The 26,583-nt window shown below is 37.8% G+C and overlaps 1 protein-coding gene across 13 annotated transcripts in view; it reads right to left on the bottom strand.

Annotated features, from left to right (window-relative positions):
• CDKAL1 (CDK5 regulatory subunit associated protein 1 like 1) overlaps positions 1 to 26,583 on the bottom strand; it is a 610,319-nt gene that overhangs the window by 417,000 nt on the left and 166,736 nt on the right. For all 13 annotated transcript variants that reach the window (XM_005603599.4, XM_014734733.3, XM_023624511.2 and 10 more), the window contains 2 exons: positions 23,567 to 23,615; positions 1,668 to 1,788 (listed from right to left, as the gene is read on the bottom strand). In XM_005603599.4, the coding sequence (XP_005603656.1) occupies positions 1,668 to 1,788; positions 23,567 to 23,615 (170 nt within the window). The remainder of the gene's footprint in view (positions 1 to 1,667; positions 1,789 to 23,566; positions 23,616 to 26,583) is intronic.

Below are 26,583 nucleotides of genomic sequence, written 5' to 3'. Positions count from 1 at the left end.
ACCGCTTGGCACACCATGCTGTGGCAGGCGTCCCTCGTATAAAGTAGAGGAAGATGGGCATGGATGTTAGCTCAGGGCCAGTCTTCCTCAGCAAAAAGAGGAGGATTGGCAGAAGTTAGCTCAGAGCTAATATTCCTCCAAAAAAAAAAAAAACAAACAGCATTACACTTATAAATTGGCTCAGGCTAAGGGAAAATATTAGATACCCCAATCAATGTGACAACTATACTGCTCACTGTTAAATTCTGATTTAATCACTAGTCTCTGAGCTTGATGGGTCCAGGTTTCTGAATCTTAAACAGTGAAGGCCAGACACTGGTCCAGAACAAATTCACCAAGTCAACTGAAAGTCCCCATGGGCTTTTAGGGAAAAACCAAATGTCTTCTTCAACTGTCCCTACTCTCTGGAGGCAGCATGAAGGATTAATCAGAAAGTAAAAGGACTAGAGAAAAGATGACCAGTGACAACATAGCTGCAATAGTGCAGGAGGAAACAAAGCCACTGGCTTAGAAAGAGGTAGAAAGATGGTGGAGAAGGAAAGATAAGTTCACTTGCTCTGAACGAGAAATAGCATGAAGAAAACAAAGAACAGAAGGAGAACAATTTTTTTAAAAAGGGAGGGGGCCGGCCTGGTGGCGCAGTGGTTAAGTGCGCACGTTCTGCTTCTCAGTGGCCCAGGGTTCGCCAGTTTGGATCCCAGGTGCAGACATGGCACTGCTTGGCACACCATACTGTAGTAGGCATCCCACGTATAAAGTAGAGGAAGATGGGCATGGATGTTAGCTCAGGGCCAGTCTTCCTCAGCAAAAAGAGGAGGATTGGCAGTAGTAAGCTCAGGGCTAATCTTCCTCAAAAAAATAAATAAATAAATAAAAATGTTTTTTTTTTAAAAAAAGAAGAATAAAAAAAGGGAAGAAAGATGAAATTGAAAAGGAGCAGGACAACTTAAATGTGTGGGAGATACCAGGGAGCTGTACGAATGGAGGGACTCTCTGCGACTTAAGGAACAGAAGGCCTTGGTTTCATCAAACTTTCAGACTACAATAATACAGATTAAAGTGGGAAATAACTTTTTCAGATGGAGTCATAATTTAAAGGAACCAAATTCAATAAATTGAAATAAAACCAAGCATGAATAATTACATCAAGAGTTATAGTCAGGCAGAACTTCAGACTCACACGGAAATTAAGAGTACTTGATATTCAGTCACGATATTTATTTTCAGTTTAAAGCTCATAAGAGTAACATTTTAAAACATGCATTTCAGATAGTTAGTAATCAAAACATGGTTAGTATCTTGGCAATATTTACAATAAGCCTATTGAAAAAACAGACAGAGATGATGGGATATTAACCACTCCGGAGAATGAAATATTCTTTTTAGAAAGATTTTAACTAAGGGCATAGCTGGAAAATAAAATCCATGTTTATTACCAAAAAGGAGAAGTAAAAATAATCAAAGATATAAAATCTTGCTGCAAATATAAGTGTAATCTGCATACAGGGAACATCTTAGAGGGAACTATATTCATGTGCTTTAGAGCTTTTTGATTTTTCTTTCTCACAAAAACATTCAACTACTTTTCTATGTCACATGACCAGGAAAAAAAATAGAATTCATGAAGTATGTTGAATATTTTATGAGTAACTTTGAGAGAAGCTTACCCAGTGTTGATGGAAATGATTTCTATCAGTGGATTCTTCCTAATCTTTGGCAAATCCAATGGCGCTCCCCCCAACCGTTTTCCATTATCCTTTTTCTGACCCAGCAATCTCACAGAGTGACCTTCAAACAAAGCATATAAACAGACATTACTGTGAGTCACACAACGTCACCTGAATTTACTGTTCTCAACAAATGTGTTAATGTCTGCATTTACCTTTTCCTTTATGAAAACAAACAAACAAAACAACCTAGAGAAGATGTGATCATTGAACCTAAGAATACTGCCAAAGGGAAAAACAGCTGTGCGCACATCCTACAGTTAAAAGTGCTCTGCTTATGATACTTGCACATTTATACCGCACAGACAAGAGAAACAGAAATATCCTCAGGGTATCATTCCACAAGGTAAGAACGCTCCCAGCACAGACTAGATAAGCGTATGAAGCAGGAAGGGTCCCAGGCCTGCAGGCCAAAGGCACTACAGGAAAAAAAAAAGTGCAAAAGCAGATTATCTACTCAAAGCAAACAGTAAATCAAAAGAGAAGACTAAAAAAGCTGAGATAAAATGATACTTTAGGCTTGCATTTTTAAGAACAAACAAAAGTTCTTGAACTTATTTTTATAAACACAGTACAGAAAGAAGTCAGACCACTTCTAGGGCCATTAAAATTTTTATAAATTTGAAATTTTGACTTAATTGCAGAGTTGTAGAAAAACTGGAAGAACAGTATAAAGAACTTCCAGCTCCTTCAGATTCCCCAATTATTTTCTATACTGACTTTGTAATTTGCTGTTTATATATGTACATATTTTTAATAACTTTATTGATATATGTCCTATAAAATTCACCCATTGTTACTATACAATTCAATGATTTTAAATAAACTTATACAGTTGTACAATCATCATAACCCAGCTTTAGAACACTTCCATCACTCCAAAAATTCCTTCAAGCTTATTTATAGTCATCCTGTTTTCATACCAAATACACCACATTTTGCTAATGTGTTGATCAGCTGATAGACATTTGGATTTTTTCCAATTAATACCTATTATAATAATGCTTCTATGAATATTCATATACAAGTCTTCATGTGGACATGTTTTCATTTCTCTCAGATTCCTAGGAACAGAATTGCTGGGTCATGTGGTAAATTCATATTTAACTTTACAAGCAACAACTGTTTCCCGAAGTGGTGGTACCATTTCATATCCCACCAGCAGTGTATGAGGGTTTGAATTTCTTCACATAGCTGCCAAGTCCTCACATTGTAGCTTTTTTCTGACAACTGCCATTCTAAGGGATGTGTAGTGGTATATTATTGTGGTTTGAACGAATACGCATTTCCATAATGACTAATGATGTTGAACACCTTTCCATGTGATTATTAGCCATTTGTATGTCTTGTTTGGTAAAATGTTGTGATGGTCAATTTTATGTAACAACTTGATTGGGCCACAGGGTGCCCAGACATTTAGCCAAACATTATTTTGGGTGTGTCTGCGATTATGTTTCTGGATGAGTTGAGATTTGAATCAGTGACTGAGGAAAGCAGATTGCTCTCCCTAACATTAGTAGGCCTTATCCAGTCAATCAAAGGTCTGAATAGAATAAAATGGCTGAGTAAGACGTAACTCCTCCTGCCTGCCTATCGAGCTGGGTCACTGGCCTTTTCCAGCATTTGGACTCAGACTGAAATATCAGCTCTTCTTGGGTCTCATGCCTTCCCAGTTGCAGACCTGGAACTTACACTATCAGCTCCCCTGATTCTCAGGCCTTTGCGCTTGGACCGGAACTACACATCCGCTCTCCTGGGTCTTCAGCTTGTCAACAGCAGACAATGGGAATTCTCAGCCTCCTTCATGGTGTGAGCCAATATGTGATAATACATCTCTTTATATACACAGACACACCCCTTATTGGTTCTGTTTTTCTGGAGAACCCTCACTAACACAAATGTCCACATCAGTATTTTGCCAACATTTTAATTGGAGTATATGTCTTATTATTGAGTTGTAAGAATTCTTTATACACTCTGATTACAAGACCTTTATCAGATATATTATTTGTAAACATTTTCTCTCAGTCTGTGGCTTATAGTTTCACTTTCACAATGGTATCTTATAAAAAGCAAATGTTTCTTAATTTAATGAAATTAAATTTAACAGTTTTTTTCTTTTGGAGCTCTTGCTTTTGGTACCATATCTAAGAACTCTTTGCCTAGCTCAAGGACACAAAGATTTTGCCTACATTTTCTTCTAGAAGTTTTCATTTTAGCTCTTATAAATAGGTCTAGGATCTACTTTGTTACTTTTTGTATATAGTAAAGGTCTAAGTTCATTTTTTTACATATGGGATACTCAATTGTCCCAGTGCCATATCTTTTCCTTCCTTCTCCTTTGTGCTATTATTGTCACACATATTTATATAGTTGTATAAACCCAAAACTATAGTGCTATAATTGTTGTTTCATACAATTGTATGTTTTTTTAAAGAAGCGAAAAATATATATGATAGGGTACTTTATATTTTTACCCACATAATTACCACTTCTGGCACTCTTCATTTCCTGCTGGGAATTATCATTTGGTATCACTTCCTTTCTGCCTGAAGAAATTTCTTTAGTATTTCTTGTAAAGCAAATCTGATAGCAACAAAGGCTTTGTTTATTTGGAAATGTCTTCATTTTGCTTCATTTGTGAAGGATATTTTTGCTGGATATAGAATTCTTAGTTGACAGTTCTGTTCTTTGAGCACTGAATATATCAGTCAACTGTCTCTGACCTCTATTGCTTCTGCTGAGACATCAACTACTAATCTTACTGTTATTCTCCTGTACATAAAGTGTCATTTCTCTCCTATGCTGCCAAGATTTTCTCTTTCAACCATTTGACTGTGATGTGTTGTGGTGTGGATCTGTGTGACTTTCCTGTGTGGGATTAATTTAGATTTTTGGATGCATAAAGTAATGTTTTTCATCAAGTTTGGGAAGTTTTCATCCAGTACAGTTTTAAAACTTTTTTTTGGACTTTTTCTGTATCCTCTTATTCTGTGACTCCCATAACACACTTGTTGGTGAGCTAGATGCTATCCCACAAGTCTTTGCCACCCTTTTCATTTTTCTTCTGTTCTTCAGATGGCACAATTTCTCTCGGTCTACCCTCTATCTCAAATCTGCACCTGAAATCCTCTAATGAATGTTTCCTTTCAGTTACTCTACTTCTCAACTCCAGATTTCCTACTGGTGCTTTTTTATAATTTTTTTAAAATTTTCTACAAATACACTTTATTTTATTTATTTGAGGAAGATTAGCCCTGAGCTAACATCTGCTGCCAATCCTCCTCTTTTTGCTGAGGAAGACTGGCTCTGAGCTAACATCCATGCCCATCTTCCTCTACTTTATATGTGGGACCCCTACCACATGGCTTGCCAAGCAGTGCCATGTTCACACCTGGGATTCAACCTGGAGAACCCCAGGCCACCAAAGCAGAACATGCGAACTTAACTGCTGTGCCACCCACTGGCCTGGCCCCCTTTATTATAATTTTTATCTTTCTGTGATTTTATATTCAAGTCACTGTCATTCTTTCCTTAAATGCTTTTAACATGGTTTCACTTCGTTCTTTAAAGGCTTGTCTGCTAAATCTAACGTTATTGGTCACTCAAAGACAATTTGTAGTGACTGCTTTTTTTTCCTTTGAATATGATTATACTTGGTTTCTTTGCACATATCATAATATTTTCTTAAATACTGGAAATTTTAGGTTATATACTGTAGCAACTCTTAATTCAGATTTCTCCCCGAAGGTTGCAGTTTTTGTTTAGTAACTTACCTGGACTAAGTCCACAAAGTCTGACTCTCCACAATGAATGGTCATTGATCTCTCTTCTTAGTCCCCCCATCACCCCAGCCCCAAGCACAACTTCCCAGCAGTCAACTCTATATCTGCATAGCTTTTTGTTAAGTCAAAGACTGGTCACATATTCACTCAAACACCTTCAATCAGTAAGATTCCTACTATATGCTGACAGATCCATGCACGAGCCAGTGAGGGCATTCAAAGTTAGGGCCATTTTCAAGTCTGTCCCATCTTTTACTTTCTCTTGGGCTTTCCTGGGTCCTCTCTCATCTTCTCAGGATGTGCATGCAGGCTTCAGCAGGCAGATAAGTAGCGGTGGATTGGGCCCAATGCACTCTCCACTGTGCATGTGCACAACCTCCAGTCAACTTACAGTCTGTGAAAACTTATCAAGCATCCCACCTCTGTCTCACCTCCCAGAAGTCCCTGTTAAATCCATGGCTAGTCCGCACATCTACTATTCATGCCAAACAAGCCTGCAACTTCAAGTGGGTACAGGCACAGATCTTCCCTGTCACTTGCCATAAAAATCTGCACTTTAACTGACAGTTCTCTGAATCAACTGCGCTATCTTGGGAGTAGCAGTGATGCTGCTGGTTTTCACAGCCTGCTCTGCCCTGGTTGAACAACCTTGCCCACAGATCTGGGAAAGGAAAACGGGAAAAGCCCCAGGCACAAACACCACAGACCCACACTGTTCTTATCCAAAGTTCAGTTGTTTTCAAGAATAAACACTTTTCAGTTTGCTGAATGCTTTTAGTCAATTTCCAGAGTGCTGGAATGGTTTGTTTTGACCGTTTGTCCAGCTTGATTGTTGCTTGTGGGGAGATTTGTTGACCTCCTCACACAACCATGCCACAAACAAATCAAAGCCAACTTTTTAAAAGCAATTATTTAAATTAACTTCAAATACATAATTAATGCAAATATAAGATTCTAAGCAATTATATACGTTTCATCATTGCTCATTTCAGAAAATACACTGCTTAAATATCTCTTGTATAGACAGCTTTCCATGACCAGACGTAATAAAACCATCAGTCATAGCCTTTTCGCACTAATCACTTTAATAAGAAACATTAAGTACTTCACTCATTCTGGAAATTCTTGCTCTGCTGGAGAAACATAGCTAGAATCAAACAAGCATTTGGCATTCCAGATTCCACAGATTTTCAAGATAAGTTGAACTCTTCAATCAAAAGTCCAGTTAATGAAGAGGGGAGGAAGACTGGCACGATGACATAATAGTTCTCTGAGAAATGCCAAAAGTTCAATAATGACTATGCAAAGGCATGCTATTTTCATACTAGCATGAGACAAATTTCATTATGCCCTGCTGAGACTTCAGTAATATGCAGCTTGCACTAATAACATTTGATAAATTATTCATCTTCACTATCTACATGCAAATAAAGGAACGTATCTCTGCCTGATGATATAATGAGTTATTTTCCAATCCAATGATTCATTAAAGAGTAGCAGACCTAACAATAGCCTGGGTTTCTTTATTGGAAAATATAGTACACTAAAGACAAAGTAGGAAATAACATAAAAGTCCCTCATTATATCTGGCCAAAGATGAAAGGAAGGAAATTCAACCACAGAACAATCAGTTTTTAAAAAATGGACTAGCAGAATAAAACTTTTATTTGTTATATACCATCTTTTTTAAGAATCCTTTTGCAAACAGAATTGCTGTTTCAAATTAAATCTATAGACCACAGAATAAAAACACATTTTGCAAATCATTACCTACTATAAGAGCAGTTATCAATATTGTTACCATCTTAACAAACTGATATTTGACAGAATAAAGAATAAATCTGAAAAAGATGTCTTTAGGATGACAAGGAGAGGAAACAAGGACTTAGGAACAGGAAAACATGCTGAGGGAGTAAAGATGTGAAAGGTACAAAGGAAATTTTTGGAGCAAATTTATGCAAAAATGAACATGCTATACTTAGGAAGGGACCGTGAAGCAAGACCCACAATTACACACTCACGCACTGCTTCTTTGTTTGATCCCGCCTGGTTAGCCATCAATGCCTAGCACTGATGGAAAAGAGTGACTGCTCAATGAGTACTGACTTATTTTGTAACTACTGCAAGTTTCATCACTTTTCGCAGCTATACTGAAGAGAAACAGAGGTAAAAAAGAAATCAGGATACCAGCGTTCGAAAGAAAAATAGACTGAAAATATCAGTTTTTACACCATTTCAATCGCATGTAATAAGAAATTAAAGGAGGAAGTATTAATAGGAACAGATGGGAAGAATGATGCTTAGCGTGACCAGATCAACCGATGATAACATGAAATCACTGAGGAGAGAGTGATAAAGAAGTTAAATGATTAAAATAAGAGATACACAGTTTTAATACCCAGATGAAAAAGGAAGACTGCCTCCTATGTAGAATGGGACATACTCAAACATTATATTTCTGAGATCTTTTATCTTTTCCATTTTAAATGTAAATTTAAATCCTCCTCTAAATAATGGTCAAATGTGTCTCAGTGGGTTTACTAGCCATTTTTCATAAACATTTAAGTTGTTACTTACAAGTGTCACATAAAATTCAGGCCTGTTAAAAATCAAATTTAATTTTAAGCCTGAGGCTTTCAGCAGTTATTTATAAAACAGCTACAAAACCCTGATTTTGTGCTGGTTTTTACATTTTATCTAATCCACTGAAGAATATTACCAAACCATTTTATTAGCTAAAATTATTATATATCACAAAATTTTGAACTCAAAGGTAGTTTTTTAATATAATTCACTATTACATGCATATTTGTAAATTCACAATACTGAAACAACTATGTGAAAAAATAGCTACATTTTGTACAATAATTACTAAACTAGTTGAATCAATATTCGATTTTGTTTATGGGTCTTCAAGAGCAAAAAATCTTTTCCAAATCCCACAGTGTCAACTGCACTGAACATTACTAGAGCTGAGGGAAAACATCCCACCCATACATACTAGAAGCCCAGTCTGTCAACACGTCAGGAAGCCAATTACAATGATCATCCACAAATAGAAAAGAACCAACCTCTGGAATATAAGCAAATGTATTAACTGAGTGATAGAAACAGAACTACCTACAAAATATGTATTTATGAATCAAATTATGTTTCTACACACAAACCAATCTTCCCTCCTTTGGTTCTCAAAGCTAAAGCGGGTTGTACGAATAAGCATTCAGATATTATTACTTATCACAGAAGCACCAGTGATCTGGCAACTCAGACTCCTATTGTTTATTTTTTTTCCCCTTTAATTTCTTTTCGTTCTAAAGGCTCTATAAACAGCCAGACTTTCCTTCAATACTTTATTCATCCCACCTAATTTTAAAGGCCATTAATATGTGACCACCCACTTCCACCACCAACAGAGAGGCCTCATGCCAAGTTTTCTTGATCTCTTACTAACTGTTCTCACTTCACACAAATTCAGCACTATTAACTACACATTCAGAAGACCTGTCTGAACCCTAAGCTCTGGGTCTGCCTGCTGGAAAACTTCCTAGTAAAGCATTCCAACACCACGCCAGGGACAGAGGGTAGAAAACTGAAGTGAAAAGAAAAAGTAAATGTACTGCAGACATCAATTCTCACATAAGTAAACTTAGTCACATCAATATGAGTATTATTTAATATCAGAAAGGCATGCTCTGGGGCCAGCCTGGTAGAGTAGTGGTTAAGTTTGCACACTTTGCTTTGTTGGTGGAACCCCAAACTGGGGTTCGCCAGTTTGGATCCCCGGTGTGCACTTACACACTGCTTATCAAGCCATGCTGTGGCAGGCATCCCATATATAAATAGAGGAAGATGGACACAGATGTTAGCTCAGGGCCAATCTTCCTCAGCAAAAAGAGGAGGATTGGTGGCAGAGGTTAGCTCAGGGGAGGAAGGGGGGGGGGAGAGGGGGAGACAGAGAGAGGGAGAGAGGGAGAGGGGGGAGAGGGGGAGGGAGACAGGGAGATAGGGAGACGGGAGGGGGGAAAGGGGGAGGGGGAAGGGAGAGAGGGGGAAAGGGAGTGAGGGAGAGAGGGAGGGGGAGAGGGAGGGGGAGAGAAGGAGGGAGAGGGAGGGAGGGAGAGGGAGGGAGAGGGAGGGGGAGAAAGAAAGGCATGCTCAATTTAATCTGTTTCTCTACAAAATGTTTTGAGTTATTGAATGGGTCCCATGACATAGTGATTAAGTCTGGCATGCTCCTCTTTGGTGGCCCAGGTTCAAGGGTTCAAATCCCGGGTGTGGACCTACACCACTGTCAAGACATGCTGTGGTCGCGACTGGCACAGAAGTTAGCTCAGGCTAATCTTCCTGAACCAAAAAAAGAAGAATATTGGCAATAAATGTTAGCTCAGAGCAAATCTTCCTCATCAAAAAAAAAAAAAAAAAAATTTGGAGTTATTACTTGACATATCCCTCTCAGGCATTTTTAACTATTTAATTACAAAAAAGAAAAAACCCCAAAAATGTAGCCAAAAGCTTGTCTCTACTACATTTAGTGTCAATCTTCACATATAGGCACCTCTCAAGAAAGCGAGCATTCTCTGACATTCACACTAAACTGTGACCCTCTCTTGAAATACTTTCATTTAAGAAGAAGAAAGTAAAGTAAAACAAAGAAGTTGGGTTAAATGGAAGCAGCAGCTTTGTCATGAGTCTAGGTTGGAAAACTTTATACGAAATGCTAGGACTGACTCAAAAACACAAGATCATTAAATTCAAGCTCCAATTTCAGCAAGCATGAAGAATTTAAATGTTAACAAGAACAATGACACCTAGAAAAAGATATGAAAATAAGAAAAGAACGGTAAGAATCAATTATCCAAACAGAATTCAAAGCGCAAATCAAAGTGTAAGTAAAGAGAGCCTCCCAAGGTACTGATGGTACCAGCGAGCATTTCCAGAGTTTAGCAAACCATGAAGGAGCCAAGACCTTACCCAACAGGCAGGTGGGTTGGGAAGGAAGCTAAGATAAGGTCATAATACAAAGTTTAAATCCATGTATGGAAGATGGAAAGATGAAAACATTTGTTGGAATAGAACATTCTTAGGCAATTTTTTTCTTCTATTTGCATAGCATTGCTAGTACAACTAATAATGATAATTATTTTAAGGTCATCATAGTAAACAAAGGATACATATAACAAATAATCCACATAAGCAAAATGTCTTCCTACCTTAATAGAGGCATCTTCTGGGGGCAAAGCACCATAAGGATTTAATTTTAAGTTTAATTACATCTTTTGCAAGTGGATATACCTTTGATGACAGTGGCAGATTTGTGTGGTGCCAATTTATTTTTACCATCTAAATCAAGTGTGTATCAAAGCATTCAAAAGTCAAAGCAGTCCCATATCAGTAACTCCACATTAGTACCTCACCTTAAAAGAACTCTTTAGGTCACTGGCTGTCTTGCTACAATAGGCTCTCCTGAATTCTAAATTTCTTAAATAGCTCCAAGGCATTAGTGTTTACAGCAATAAAGCTATGTATGCTTCAGTTTCAGCATGTAAAGCATCCGTGGCAGCAATACAGAACTTAATCATTGCTCATGCTCAAACCTATATTCCACAAATTACTGCACCAGGCGATGAAAGGAGAGATGCATTCAAGCTGCTAGGAAACAAGAACAGTAAAATACAAGACATGAGGAAGTTGTAAGCTACATTCAACTTTTAAAAACTGAAGCTCAGGGGCCGGCCCAGTGGCACAGAAGTTAAGTTTGCACATTCCGCTTCAGCCGCCTGGGGTTTGCCAATTTGGATCCCAGGTGTGGATCTATGCACTGCTTGTCAAGCCATGCTGTCACAGGCATCCCACATATAAAATAGCCGAAGATAGGCATGGATGTTAGCTCAGGGCCAGTCCTCCTCAGCAAAAGAAAAAGAAGAAGAAGAAGATGATGATTGGCAGCAGATGTTAGCTCAGGGCTCATCTTCCTCGGAAAAAAAAACCCAAAAAACTGAAGCTCAAATTCTCACTTGCAATCACGAGTGAAAATTTCAAGTTTCCTCCTGCTACTATTTAACTCAAGCCACTATAAAGTGTCACAGAGGAGGGATAAGAAGCAGAGAAGGATGGACAGCTGTCTCATCTATGGAATTTAAAAAATACCTGTCTGTCCTTGCTGTGTTTCATTTCATCTCCAGTTATAAGTTGAACACATCTGTACAGTGGGTAGTATAAAGGCAATCTAAACAGGAGGAGGTTAGGAAAGGGGGCATCTGGAGCTTACTCACTGGCTTTAAATTCACAGTCTTAGTCCTCAACTCCTTATGATAGGTGTTATTACTATCCTTCCACAGAAATGGCAACAATGAAATGTTAAGTGTAGAAATGTAAGAAAAACAAAGAGGATGTACACATGCATTTATACGTTAATGCATATGCATAACTGAAACAAAAGTTCTACAATACCATAGATGAGCTTAAAAGATAAAGTATGAATGAAATATTATTTTATCAATATTTAAATACAACATAAACACTCCCAAAATACACTCCCCCTCAAAAAAAATCTATCCTGTCCTAACTCACCACATTGACTTGTGCCCTAAAAGAACTTAAGGTCTCAAGGAAAACAGACTTCTAAATAAGCAATGGGCGTGAAGTGTCAGAGATGGTCTGATCCATGTTTCCAGGAACAGTGGGAGAGCATGAGAGAGTGGTCAACTTTCCTAGGAAAGACCAGGGAAGGTTTCTAGTAGAGGCGACAAGGTAGTGTGGGAGGCTGAGCAAGCAAGACACAACTTACATACATGACTATATATATTTCACAGCACATTTGGACACAGTACTACTAACACAGCGAGCACAGTTCTTGGCTAGAATTCCTGCTTGTTGTTCATTTTCCACGTCTTAAAACCAGCCTATCACTAAAATCAGATTTCACTGCAAAGATTTATTAAGACTTGGCATGAAGGAGCCACACTGTGAAGAACCACGCCTTCAAAAATGAAAACGTTCTAAATATAGTTTAAGAGGTAGAAATTATGTGGGCTTGGGATGCAATCTTAGCTCTAATCAAAAGACTGATCAAACATTATTTTTAAAACTTAATTTTAAGAAGTTACAATTAATTTGGTTATGAAATATTAAAGACTGAAAGTTATCTACATCAAAATCCTTCTGGTTAGTTTCCATACTTATCTGATCTAAATACAAAACTAGGATTTAGAACACAGGCCATATCCTTAAAAAATGCACAAAGATTTTCTTGACCTAACCCATTTGACAGTAAAAACCGTATAAAATGTGTTTCACATTAAAACCTTCAAAAATTACCCTTAAAAAACACACCCAAGAGAATTTTCTCTATAGAATCTCTTCTTCAGCTTTTTATTGGTTAGATTAGCTTTTTCTGGTTGCTTACAATTACCGAATACTTTTACTCAGTGATTTCCTAAGTTAAGCACCTTTTCGGCAACATAAGACTAAAATATTCTCTTCAGAACTTTTTAAAAAATATAACAAACCTTGATTAACTCCTTACAAAAAAAGTTTTTATGCTGGCACAAAATAAAATGGCAAGTAAAACTGAGAGGAAGGAGAGGAAAGAGACATGAAAGGAATAAAATGTGTAAGCAAGCGAGGCTACGAAAGGGAACGAGAAATGGGTGAGCAGTGACCTTAAACAATAGGCCTGAGAGAAGAAAATAATAATAAATGGGCCTCACTTTCTCACTTCCTTCCATTCAAGGTAAGCAGCTTAACAGAACTTAAAAGAACATGAAATTAGAGGACCAGGTTTCAAATTATAGTACCCTGCTTCCTAACTGTATAATCAGTAATGCCAGGGTTCCTGTGGAGTACAAATGAATCAACGTATACGAAAAAGGAAGCCACAAAGAGCTAGACAGAAGTTAATTACAGTCGCTACTATAATTAACGCGATTGTAATCCTATCAAGACCTATAGCGCTAATGACGTTTCTCAAAAGCAAGGCAAGGAGATTTTCAAAACTTTCAAACACTATAAGTTAAAGGCAGATCCCATTTATTTTTAAAGCTCTGGAGGGCTAGGAAATAGGTCACAAATAATTGCATTGATAATAATCAAATTTGCAAATGATTTTTTAAATATATAAAGTGGATTCAAGGTCACTCTACTAAATCAACTCACTTGCATTCTGATACAATTTCATAAACAGAGTGCCAGGAACCACACACGATGCTGGGTAAGTCTAAGCATATGTGCCCAGAGAACCATGGCTGTTTTCCTAACCCAGGACACCTGAGTCACATGATCCTTACTAGGCTCTAACACTGGCTCACAACGGCAGGAACCTAGGTTGAGGGCCACATGGCAAATTCTCCAACCCTCAGCTTCCCCAGGTTCTGATAAACCACTGCCAACTCCACCTCTGGCAAGGAGTCTCACAGTTACCATTCCTCCAGCAGCAAGCACCCTTGAGAATCACCACTCCAGGTCTGTTCTCATTTTACATTAAATCCTCTCAAGTCACATATTTTTCTCCACCAATCCCAGTCACCAAGACTAAAACAGCCTGTCTCAAGGTCCTGAAAATAATCATGCCCTAGGGTAGAAATGGAAGTAACTTCAAACAAGCATAAAACTCGTAAGCAACACTGGGAAGTACGCCACCCATCACCACCCAGGATGGCATTACCACTGAACGGAGTAAAGGCAAAGCAGTGGGAGAACTGTGCTTTCCTCAAGGCCCCCTTCACCGGAGAACACGGAGACAGCTGGAAGAAAAGGCATGCGACGTCCGCCACGAACTTCTTCAACTTCATAAGTCGGAAGGCATGAGGAAAGAAGTAGTAAAATCTGGCAGGTGCAGATTAGAATTTGCGAAAAAGCTAGTCACATTCTACTAACTTTTTGCTAGAGATCACTATCCAAAATGTCAACACCTCATTCTAATGACAAACTCTGAAACTCATTTCTACATTGCAGACTCAAAACATTCCGAGAATTTCCCAGTTGAAGGGATCTTCCATGCCATACAATTTACGAATCAGGAACCTAAGAACCAGTGAGGTTGTGTGGGTTGTTAAGACATTGTTAGCAGCACAACCAAGTGTTTCAACACAGCTCTTCATAGTCTTGATCCAGGATTCTCAGCCATCACAGCCCAGACTTCAGTGCAGCTTAAAGAAACGCTGCGTTTGAATTTTCAGAGTTACAATAAAGATTTAGTGTGTTAGACACCATCCTTTATAAAGACATTTCAATTACTATTTCTTTATTACTCAATAAAATATATGCTCTGCTATAAAACGGTAGTACTGATAAACTTCCACTTAAAAATCCATCCATAGTTGATATCCTAACTAGAGATTCTGCAAATGAGTTTTTTCCTCCTTCAAACTTATTAGTAAATGAAATTGGTATCTAGTCTCGCAGTCTCAGAAGTAATTGCTACATATATGCTGTACCCTTTGGAGAGTGTTACAGAATGAACTTTTAAAAGAAAAGATGTGCATCTCCAAACATTAGATACAAATGTTAAAATCAGTCAGGCATTCTTTCTCCATGCTGATTACTAACATTAGGTTTTCTAAGAGAGGTCAATGGCATCACCTAATAAACACCACCCTACAACTGTCTGATTAAGTAAATTTTTCTAATTGTCACACAAAATTTTTGAGTAAAAGAGAAAATCAGATTTAAATTTCTTCGCTACTCACATCCAAGCTATCAAATTGTTCTAGTTTGCCAGTTTTACACTTGGCTGTGATATATCATTTTACCGACCAAAAAATTTTTGTTTTTTAATAAATTTTTCAAGGATGATAATTTTTACGTATATTTTATTTTCCTACTGAAGTTTTAGATATTGCATCTCCCATATGACCTAGTTGCCACTTTATATTTCTATTTTTGGGGAACTCAGCTCTAAAGTACTAAAAGAGAATTACCAACACAATACAATTTACTATTGTGTTAAAAAAGTCAACCCGAAATAGAAAATACCACAATTAACCTACAACTTCATCCTCTATTTGAAAAATGTAATGAAGCTGCTAGTATTTTCTCTAAGTTTATAGCCCCAACTATTCTCACTACATTTAACTAAACAAAAATAGCAGATTCTTTAAATGAAGACTAAAACTTTTCCAGATGCATAATAAAGCACATATAATATGCATGCAGAGTATAAAAGCAGTGTACCACATGCCAATTCTCTTAAGAGTTAGTTATAATAAGGAAAGAACATCATATGAAAAAAATTTCCTTTTTAAGTATATTAACTTTTTTAAAAACTACATTAATTTTCATGTTTTCTATGAGAGCCTCAAAACAGGATTAATTGATCTACTTGGCTTTTTATTTTTCTTTGTGAGGAAGACTGGCTCTGAGCTAACATCTGTGCCAATCTTCCTCTATTTTACGTGGGATGCCTCTAGAGCATAGCTTTATGAGCAGTGGTAGGCCCGCACCCAGGATCTGAACCTGCGAACCCTGAGCCATAGAAATGGATTGCGTAAACTTAACCACTACATCACTGGGCCAGTCCCTACTTAGCATTTTTTACTAAACAACAACTCCTATTAGATTAAATAGAAATTAGAAATTAGAATCTTGGGACTCAGAAATTGTTACATCTGAAAATACCAAATATCCGAAATAAAAATGATTAATATACAAACTTAAAATCAGGTTGTTCAAACTTTATAAACTGTTTTACATTAGCAATTTTCACAAAAGTCTAGACTACAATAACACATTTTTTGAGAATTCAACAATACTTATAGTCTCACTTTCATGCAATCTGCCAAGGCACTATCAAGAGTTAACATGTAAGCCCAATTTCACAGTAGGCAAGTCCTTGTTAATATTTAAACAAGGGAGGATGGGGCTACTTGACCAGACAAATCAGTGGGACCACTAACAGAAGGGTTGGGTCATGGGAAGCCTGAGAGGTTCAAGCTAAAAGTAATTTCCTTTCCTTGTTTTGAATAATCAAACCCAGTGAACCATTATAACAGTGTGTTACGTGAAAACTACAGTAAGATCATCAACCTAACAAACTATTCAACATCATGCTCCCTATCCCCACCCTGGATTGGAGAAATCAAAACTTAATGAAATATCCAAGTCTTCACATAAATAAATTCCATTAATAATAAAAGGTGGTTTCAAACCATGAGAAAACGCATCTTTGAATGGAAAAGGAAACATAAGTGAGGAACACACCTAAAGCAGTGTAATTAAATTTAAGACAAACCAAAAACATATAAAACAATTCTGAAGCCATCATAAAGCAGGAGAATCTACCTGGGGGACACATTCAAGCATTTACTTTAGTTTTAAAAGCTTTAATGACAGAGAAATATTGGATAAAAAAGTTACTTAATTACTTCTATTTTTTTTAAAACAGTAAACATGACGATTTATAATGTTTAAGGAAGACTCTTTCAAGAGAACCTACTGGATATTTTGTAGCAGATAAAACTGAGGTTACTCAGTATGTGTGGGGTTGGAAACAGGACTGATAATTTAGGTAATAAAGTTATAGAAATACAGACAAGACATGACACGGTGGTTTCTCTGAGAGACAGTTCTTTCCACCACTACTCCAAACCAGCCATGATGGAATAAAGTGATGCAGAAAATCAACTGAAAGTCCTGTGGTAGAACTTTGCTGTTTGGGACCATAAAGAAATTTGCCTATTCTCATTTCTAAAACTATTATGCTTTGTATCTATCTAAGAGAGAGACAATGAATAAAAAGAAATTCACTCTACAAATAACGTATACAGAAGTATAGAGGACAAATAAGTAAAATTAGAATGCTATTGTTAATTTGGGGAGAGAAAGGTGAAAGGATAGGAAAGGACATAAACTGATGCATTTCAGAAGACGGCAATATGCAATGGGTACCAAACTGTAATCACATATTAACATAGTACATAAACTTAAACAGGCTCATTGGAAAAACCTAAGTAAATAACAGCAATAAATTTCTGGCTTTTACTTATTAGAAGTTAGAAGTTATCACTTATTTAATTACACCACTGAGACTGGAAGTATTCCCAATATGTAAAATGAACACACAACTTTTCCCACTATATTTAGACTACAGTAACTGTATCAGAGATTACACATAATGAGAGGATGCATAAAAGTGTTCTTTCAAAAAAGCATATTTTGAAAATCAATAAAACTATTTTTTTGAAAAGCAAACATTGAGAAGGCAGATGTGTTTTTGTGGTCCCAGAGCTACCATGCGACACAGCCAAGCTCAATTCACTTAATTATTAAGTTTGAAAAACATCTTAAAGCAAATGTCCACTGGACTTTGTAGGGAGGTTACTCAGTCATTAACACTGAGAAAACTACACTTGATATAGTTCTGCCTTCCAGTCTCAATTTACAAAGAGTTTATACACTGAATTAGCATCAGATGCAAAGTACAGAATCTGACAGAGTGAAGATGAATAGCAATGTGTTAAGTAAGAAAGAGCCGTTTGGTGAACTACCCTGGGAATCTGGGCTGGTCTAATCCAAGATCGCATCAATTACCGAGAAGTTAGGGGAAACAGAAAATCAGTTAAACTTGCAGATTGTACCATAGTGGGAAAGTCTTGAATCACCAACACCGGAGGCATTTGGAATCACACTGAATGAAATACCAGCAAACATATTAATAACAATAGAGACCTCTTTTATTAGAGGTTTGCTGGGGAAGAAATATGACTTAATAGTAAAAACACTTTTCTAGTTTCAATAGGCAATATTTATTTGCGATCATTTGTCTTAAGTTACCCAATCAGACCATCTTTTACAAAGATAAGAATTTTTTAAGATTTTTTTGTTTAGAGGACTTCATGTACACATATCAGAAGGAACACAGACTTATATTTCCTTCAGAGCTTTCATACAAAAAACAAAAGGTTTTAAAGACCATGTAAACCAAGACAAAGGTACATTCGAGTATTTTTAAAAGAAAGAAATGAAGGTAAATTCTTTAAACACCACACTTCCTCCCTTAGAGTCAGTTACATATCTTGTTGAATTATCAAGATGATACAGAAGAAAATCCTAAATTCATTATAATCTGGTCTCTCCTAAAGCAAACACTCTAAATGGCTGGAATTTTCAGGCCACTATTGAAATAATGAGGATTCATTCAGAATAACTTGAAATTTTCCATTTTGTTCCAACCAAGACAGATACAAATGGAATATGCTTTGTACGTATGTTATGTATATTAATTACAATAGGTTTAAATCATTCAGCATCAATGTATCTTATTAACGTTTTTTAAAACATTACTTGGTATAATATAAGAAGCAACAAGAAGAATGCAAACAGGCTGTGGCAGAGGCTGTATGTTCAAACCTCTTTCAAGAAGACATACGAAGAGAGCCCAACAGGAATCAAACGTGGAAGTAAGACAGTTATGGCAAAGCCCTCTTGTCAGGCTGTCTTCCATCTGGCCCTTCTGGGCAGAGCCCTACTTCTCCACGGAGCATTTATCAATCAGGATCCCAGCAAAGCAGATGGCACACTGCATAACTGAAGAGATTTTAATAAAGGGACTATTTACTAAAGTTTGGCAAGGTTAAGAAAACTAACAAGAGACAATGCAATACTCTCAGGCTGCAACAATGGGGTGCTGTTTCCACCCCAGGCCTGAAAAAGCAAAGGAAGGGAACAGCTACAGGAACTCGGAAAACGAGATGAAGAGAGAGGGCCACTGAGAGAAGCTGTGGCCTTCGGGTGAGGGAAGGAACCAAGCCAGGATGAGCATGGAAAGAGGGAGTGAGAGAGGAGAACAAATACTCCTATCTCACACTCTAGTCACACCTCCAATCTCCAATTATCAAAACCCAACTAGACTAGACACCAGACAGCAAGGATTCTACTGACACAGTCTACAAGTCAGCCTCCATGGACACACATCAAGGTGGAGAAGGGTGGAGAATAGACCTGGAAGAGCAAACAGAACGTATCCACTTCTGCGCAGGACCCTAAGATGAATGCAAAGCAAAATGCAAATAATATACAAGAAACATCAAATAGCACAGTTGGCTGGAGCAAAAGGTATGTATGGAATTAAAGGAAGAAAAAGTGAAAATGATAGAATGGGGTAGAAGATAATTAAGATCACGCTAAGAAGTCACAAATTAATTTGGAAGGTAATAGGCAACCACTGAAGGTACACATGCAGGAGAATAAAATAATCCCATAACAGTAGCAGTGTATATAGCCAGATTGAAAGGAGAGTCACTGATAGTAAAGGTCAGGTAGATTATTCCAGCAGTTAGGCATTAAGGAGATAGTAAAAAATAAACATTAACATGAATTGATCTCCTATATGTCCAGGGTACCTCAAAAATCTTATCCGTTTAATCCTCTCCATTTTAAACTGAGAAAACTAAGCCTCAGAAAAGTAACTTGCTGAAAAAAACCAACAACTACTTAACTGCTACAAAGGCCACATTATTTCACTAACTTGTGCTGTCTAAATGAAGTATTGGCAATAGAAATAGAAAGCAAAGAATGTAAGTTCACTGTCAGGCCCAGATCTCACTAACCAGGAGATCTCAGACAAGTTACTTAACCCCTTCTTAACTCAGCTTCTTCATCTGCAAATTAAGGGCACCTATCAAAATTATTTCTTCCCTCTCTAAAATTTTCTTGTAGCATTACTAAGTAAGACTTAATTCATCAGACTTCCCACCCTCAAACCAATCTGTCAACGGACATCCCCATGAACTTCATCTTCAACTCATCTCTTGCTACAGATACTCACAATTAAACCCAATTGCAGTCTACCTAACAAATCCACTCAAGCTGAAACTCTTCAGTGAGAAGGCATCCCTAATTAACCCAACCTGGAAGTGACAGGCCTTCTGTGATACTGTGATATACATTCATGTGCTGCACAACATCGGTTTGATCAACAATAGACCACATATACTACGGTGGTCCCATAAGATTAGTTCCATATAGCCTAGGTGTATATTAGGCTATACCATCTAGGTTTGTGTCAGCATACCCCATGATATTTACACAATGACGAAATCACCTAACAATGCATTTCTCAGAAAATATCCCCACAGTTAAGCAACACATGACTATAATAAGAAATAGATATTTGATATTCATTTCCAGTTCCTGGTACAGAGCTCCTAAAACTCTTATAATTTCCTGAGTGATAGGAGGGAGAGGAGCATCTTTTCTAATTCATAATAAGCCCTTTTCAATCATATCTGAATTTATGCTAATAAGGTAACTCTTGGAGGATGGAGGTGTGTTGCCAGAGGAATCAACCATGTGATTAGAGGACTGGAACTTTCAGTCCCATCCCTCAACCTTCAGGGAGGGGAGAGGGGCTGGACAATAAATCCAATCACCAATGCCCAATAATTTAATCAATCATGCCTATGTAATGAAGTCTCCATAAAAACTCTAAATGATCGGGTCTGGAGAGCTTCCCGGCTGGTGAATGCATCAAATAGGTGTGCAGCGGTATCCCACTGTTGTTTAAATGTGCATTTCCCTGATGACACGTGATGTGGAGCACCTTTTCATATGCTTATCTGCCATCTGTATATCTTCTTTGGTGAGGTGTCTGATAAGGTATTTGACCCATTTTTTAACTGGGTTGTTTATTTTCTTACTGTTGAGTTTTAAGAGTTCTTTATATATTTTAGATAATAGTCTTTCTTCAGATATATTGTTTGCAAGTATTTTCTCCCAGTCTGTGGCTTGTCTTCTCATTCTCTTATAGTGTTATTTGCAAAGCATAAGTTTTTAATTTTACTCAAGTGCAGTTCATTAATTCTTTCTTTCATGGATCATGCCTTTAGTGTTGCATCTAAAAAGTCAACGCCATACACAAGGTCACCCAGATTTTCTCCTGTGTTATCTTCACTACCATTAATTATTAAAAAAAAAAAATTGTGGGGCCGGCTCTGTGGCTGAGTGGTCAAGTTCGCGCGATCCGCTGCGGCGGCCTAGGGTTCGGATCCTGGGCGCGGACATGGCACTGCTCGTCAGGCCACGTTGAGGCGGCGTCCCACATCCCACAACTAGAAGGACCTGCAACTAAGATATACAACTGTGTACGGGGGGGTTTGGGGAGATAAAGCAGGAAAAAAAAAAAAAAGATTGGCAACAGTTGTTAGCCCAGGTGTGAATCCTTAAAAAAAAAAAAAAAAAAGTTGCATGGCCAGTATGTGCCTGGTACTCAAGACAGAAGATAAATCAGCAACAACACCCTCAAGCATCCTGAAGCACTGTTGCTTTAAGAAGCTCAATTGAACAACCATCATGGCAGTTATTCTCCACTGGGAGAGAGCAGAGAAGTCAGAGTACACTGTGAATGAAGTCAAACTTCAGAGCACAGGCATTGGAGCCAGCCCGCCCGGACTCAAGTCCTTACTCTGCCACTCACTAGCTGTGCACTCCTGTGCCTCAACTTCCTCACCTGAAAAATGAGGAAAATATTCATACTCACTTCACTCCCAGTTGTAAGATTAAATTGTTGTAAAGATTAAATGACAATCCACGTGAGGAACTTAGCATAGTGCCTGTCAAGCTGTAAGTCCACAATAAACGCTAGTACTTTTTATTTTTGAGGACTATTAGCCCTGAGCTAACATCCGCCACCAATTCTCCTCTTTTTTTGCTGAAGAAGATTGACCCTGAGCTAACATCTGTGCCCAGCTTCCTCTATTTTATATGTGGGATGCCTGCCACAGCATGGCTTGATAAGTGGTGCGTAGGTCCGCACCCAGGATCCAAACCGGCAAACCCCGGGCCACTGAAGCAGAGTGCACGAACTTAACCACTGTGCCACTGGGCCAGGCCCAATGTTAGCACTTCTAGATTCTCTAAGAGGGGGTTGAGGTATAGTTTGAAACAATATTCAAAATTACCACGGTTATAAATTTCTAATCATGATATTTTATTCAATTTGGAATTTCAAAGAAAATTAAGGTATAGTCTATTTCTCATATTCTGTGGCCATCAAATAAATCAAAGATTGGAAATCCATGAATAACAACATGTGGAAGGTAGTAGATGTAAGTCAGTAGGAAAAGCATGTGGTTAAAAATCTCAATTTGGTGGAAGTAGTCTTTTTTGTAAAACATAAAATTCTCATTTATAACCAAATGGTTAAAATTTTAAGTGAGAACTTCAATTGTTTTAACTTAATATTTCAATATCATATTACTGCTTTCATTTGTACCACTCTAACAGAGGAAAAGTAGACTATAAATATTTAGAAACTAAACCACAGAATTAAGGATGGCTCGTTTCTCGACGACTTCAATACGAATCTGTTTTAAAGAACGCTGGCTGGCTAATGAAAGAAAGTATAATTCTATTTCCTAGCGTAACTACAAAAATCACATGTAGAAGAGGTTATCAAAATTGACTACAACTGGGGCTGGCCCCGTGGCCAAGTGGTTGGGTTCGTGCGCTCTGCTGCAGGTGGCCCGGTGTTTCGTTGGTTCGAATCCTGGGCGTGGACATGGCATCGCTCATCAAGCCACTCTGAGGAAGCGTCCCACATGCCACAGCTAGAAGGACCCACAACGAAGAATATACAACTATGTACTGGGGGGCTTTGGGAGAAAAAGGAAAAAAATAAAATTAAAAAAAAAAAATTGACTACAACTTTTAAAAGTACTTTAAAAAAAGATAACTTCAATTAATTATGTGATATGAAAACATGCAAATGTCATTTATATCTCAATAAAACTGCAAAAAATGCAACTAAAATCATTTCACTTTAAAATTGATTAAATTCTATCTTCCTGATCTGATATTTCAATTAAATCTACTTTACACAAAAATAAAAGTGAACTTAAAAAAAAAAAAAGACTATGACCTGAGGCATTTATAAGCCAATCAAATATATGCCTCCTATACTGGATTGGTCAATGCATGGAGTTGTCAAGGAAAAAAAATTTTATGAGTTTATATCTAAAACAATAACTTTCATAAAGATGCTAAATAAATGTTAACTAGATGGTATTTTCATAATATAGTTCAAACAATATATAGTCTGCTTATCTTACTTTCAACAATTACCTTTAATTGTTTCCTCCACCACTTCTACCACTCGATCTATCTGTTGAACCTAAAAAGAAAACAAACTGTTAGGCAAGCAATTTACATGGAGAAGAAATATTAATTTGTGTTTATTCTTCTGCTTGAGTCAATGTAACACATTTTCTAAGCACACAAAACAGGTTTTCTTTAATTAATGCATTTAGAGATACTATAAAAAATATTCAGTATTAACGTTTTGTGTTACAATAACATATGAAATGATCACTGTCCTGTCCTCTGATGATAACTGAAGAAATCCTATTACATTTAAATAAACTGCCTGGAGTTCTGCTAGGACAGCCTATCAACACAATCTAAACATGTCCTGAGACAGAAACTGAAGTTTAATTAAAACATGTCTCTTCACACAGAGCTTCAAGAAAAAAGGCATAAAGTGACAATCCACACAAAAGGACATGCTGGTATTAAGGAGATCTACCCCAAATCCTATGCTGTATTATTTTAATACTGAAACCCCTTTTAATGAATTTCTACCACGTGCTTGCATACTGGGCTCAGGTCCATGGAATACAAAGTCAAGTAATAACAGCTCCTGCCCTGGACACCAGTGACTAAGGAGGACTTCCCAGGGTGCCATGGGAACACAGAGGAAAGGTAATCAAATCTGACTGAGTGATCGGGAACGCTTCTTAGAGAAACAAAGGTGACTCTTGAGGGATAAACAGGATGAAGATATGAGAAGCCCACTAAGGAGACTGAGTGAGAGCAGCTAGAGCTACAAGGAAAATGAAAAACAGCAAGGATTGTAGTCCAAGAAGCTAAAGGAAGAGAGAAAGTCAAGAAAGAATAGGTCATAAGTTAATATTACCTCTAGTTTAAAAATCCTCAGATTATCATTGTTTTACTACAGAAGAAATAGAAATAGAAAGAGGAAATAAAGTAATCCATAACATCTTCTACTCCTCAGATGAAATTACTCATAATAGTTTGATGAATAGATACCAAGACGTTTTCCAGTGGTAAACATTTATACAGTTCTGCAGTTTTTTCTTTTTTTCTTACAAATTATGAGGTAGATAGATAGATAATAGATAAAATACACCTGGCCCTAGTTTCTTTTTCTTTTTTTTTAAAGCTTGGCAGCTGAGCTAACCTGGTGCCCATCCCCTTCCCGGTCCCCTTCTCCGTCTCCTCCTTCTTCTCCCCAAAGCCCTCCAGTACATAGTTGTATATTGTAGATGTAGCTTCTTCTGGCTGTGCTCCGTGGGACACCACCTCAGCATGGCTTGATGCGCACTGCTAGGTCCACATCCAGGATCCGAACTAGTGAAACCCTGGGCCACCAAACCAGAGTGCGCAAACTTAACCACTCGGCCACATGGCCAGCCCCCTTGATTCTTTTTCCTATGTATCATAAGCATATAGAAGTCTACTTCATTAATTTTATTAGCTGCCTAGTATCTCATGTAGAGATATACTATAATGAATTCATCCATTCCCCTACTGATAGACCTTTATGTCATTTCTAATCTTTCATTATTATAGAACAATGCTGCAATGAACTCAACTGAGACAGGAAACCTTTTAAAAGACTTTATTAAAAGTGGAAAAGCAAATCTCTTTAAAATATTCCTTTGGCATCAGTGTCTTCTAGGAAATAAGAAAAGACTTGTGAGAACACACTATCCAGCTCTGCCTTTGATCATTCAGCTCAGCACGACAGTAGCAGGAGCAATCATTATTGAGAAATTGCCAAAGCAAAGCAAATTTCAGAGAACGTTGGCTCTTTAGTTCCAAACAAACCTATCTAACTGTAGATGTGTCCACCTGGAACCACTGCAACCATCAGGTTCTAGTTTTATTAAGAGAGGCCATGTGGTTTCCTTACAGAATGCGATCAAAGCCAGGATAACAGAGAATTCAAAGAGGAGGAAGTAGCCAACAGTGTGAAATGCCACAGAGATAACAAGTAACATACAGACGAGAATGGGTATGCCTGATTTAACAGTGAGGGGGTCAACGAATCCAGGGAAAGCAGTGAGTTCAGTAGTAATAAGTTATAAATAAGAAAATGGTGGGGCCAGCCCAGTGGTGCAGTGGCTAAGTGCACACGTTCCGCTTCGGTGGCCTGGGGTTCGCCAGTTTGGATCCTGGGTGTGGACATGGTGCCACTTGGCAAGCCATGCTGTGGTAGGCGTCCCACATATAAAGTGGAGGAAGATGGGCACGGATGTTAGCTCAGGGCAAGCCTTCCTCAGGAAAAAAGAGGAGGGTTGGCAGCAGATATTAGCTCAGGGCTAATCTTCCACAAAAAAAAAAAAAAAGAAAGAAAGAAAAGAAAATGGTGACAGCTAATATAGACTTTGCCATTAGTGCCGTCGAGTCAATGCTGACTCCTAGTGACCTTGTGTACAGCAAAGCAGAACCCTGCCCAATCTTTTCATGCTATCTTCTCCCCTTTCAGTGCTGTATCAGACAATGCTCCACTGCTATTCATAGGGTTTTTACGGCCAATTTTTTCAAAAGTGGGTGGCCAGGTTCTTCTTCCTAGACTGTCTTAATCTGGAAGCTCTGCTGAAGTCTGTCCACCATGGGTGACCCTGCTATTTGAAATCCTGGTCGCATAGCTTTCAGCATCACAGCAACACGCAGCCACCACGGTATGACAACCGACAGATGACCGACAGGTAATGTGGTGCCCTGCCCGGGGAGACAAATCTGGGCTGAGGTGGTGAGAGCGCCAAATCTTAAGCACCAGACCACCAAATACAGACTAGTCTTACAAAAAGGTGGGTCAAAAGGGAAAGAAAAAGAGGACTCCTAGAAGTTAGAGGAAATTGAGTATACATGTGATGGTATATTTAACTATTTCTTTTTTGTTTTATGAAGTTTACATGCTGAGGTGAGAAAGGCCACCGAGAAAAAGGAGCTGAAGATAGAAGAAATAGTTGATGAAGTTCAGTCCCTCAGGAAGTAGACAGGGTAAGATCCAAAAAACACGTAGAGACACAAGTCAAGAATGGGAGAGAGGCCAA

This window comes from Equus caballus, chromosome 20 (assembly GCF_041296265.1).
Source record: "Equus caballus isolate H_3958 breed thoroughbred chromosome 20, TB-T2T, whole genome shotgun sequence".
Lineage (NCBI taxonomy): Eukaryota > Metazoa > Chordata > Mammalia > Perissodactyla > Equidae > Equus > Equus caballus.
The sequence above is the reverse complement of the archived record's forward strand: the minus strand, read 5'-3'. Positions and strand labels throughout refer to the sequence as shown.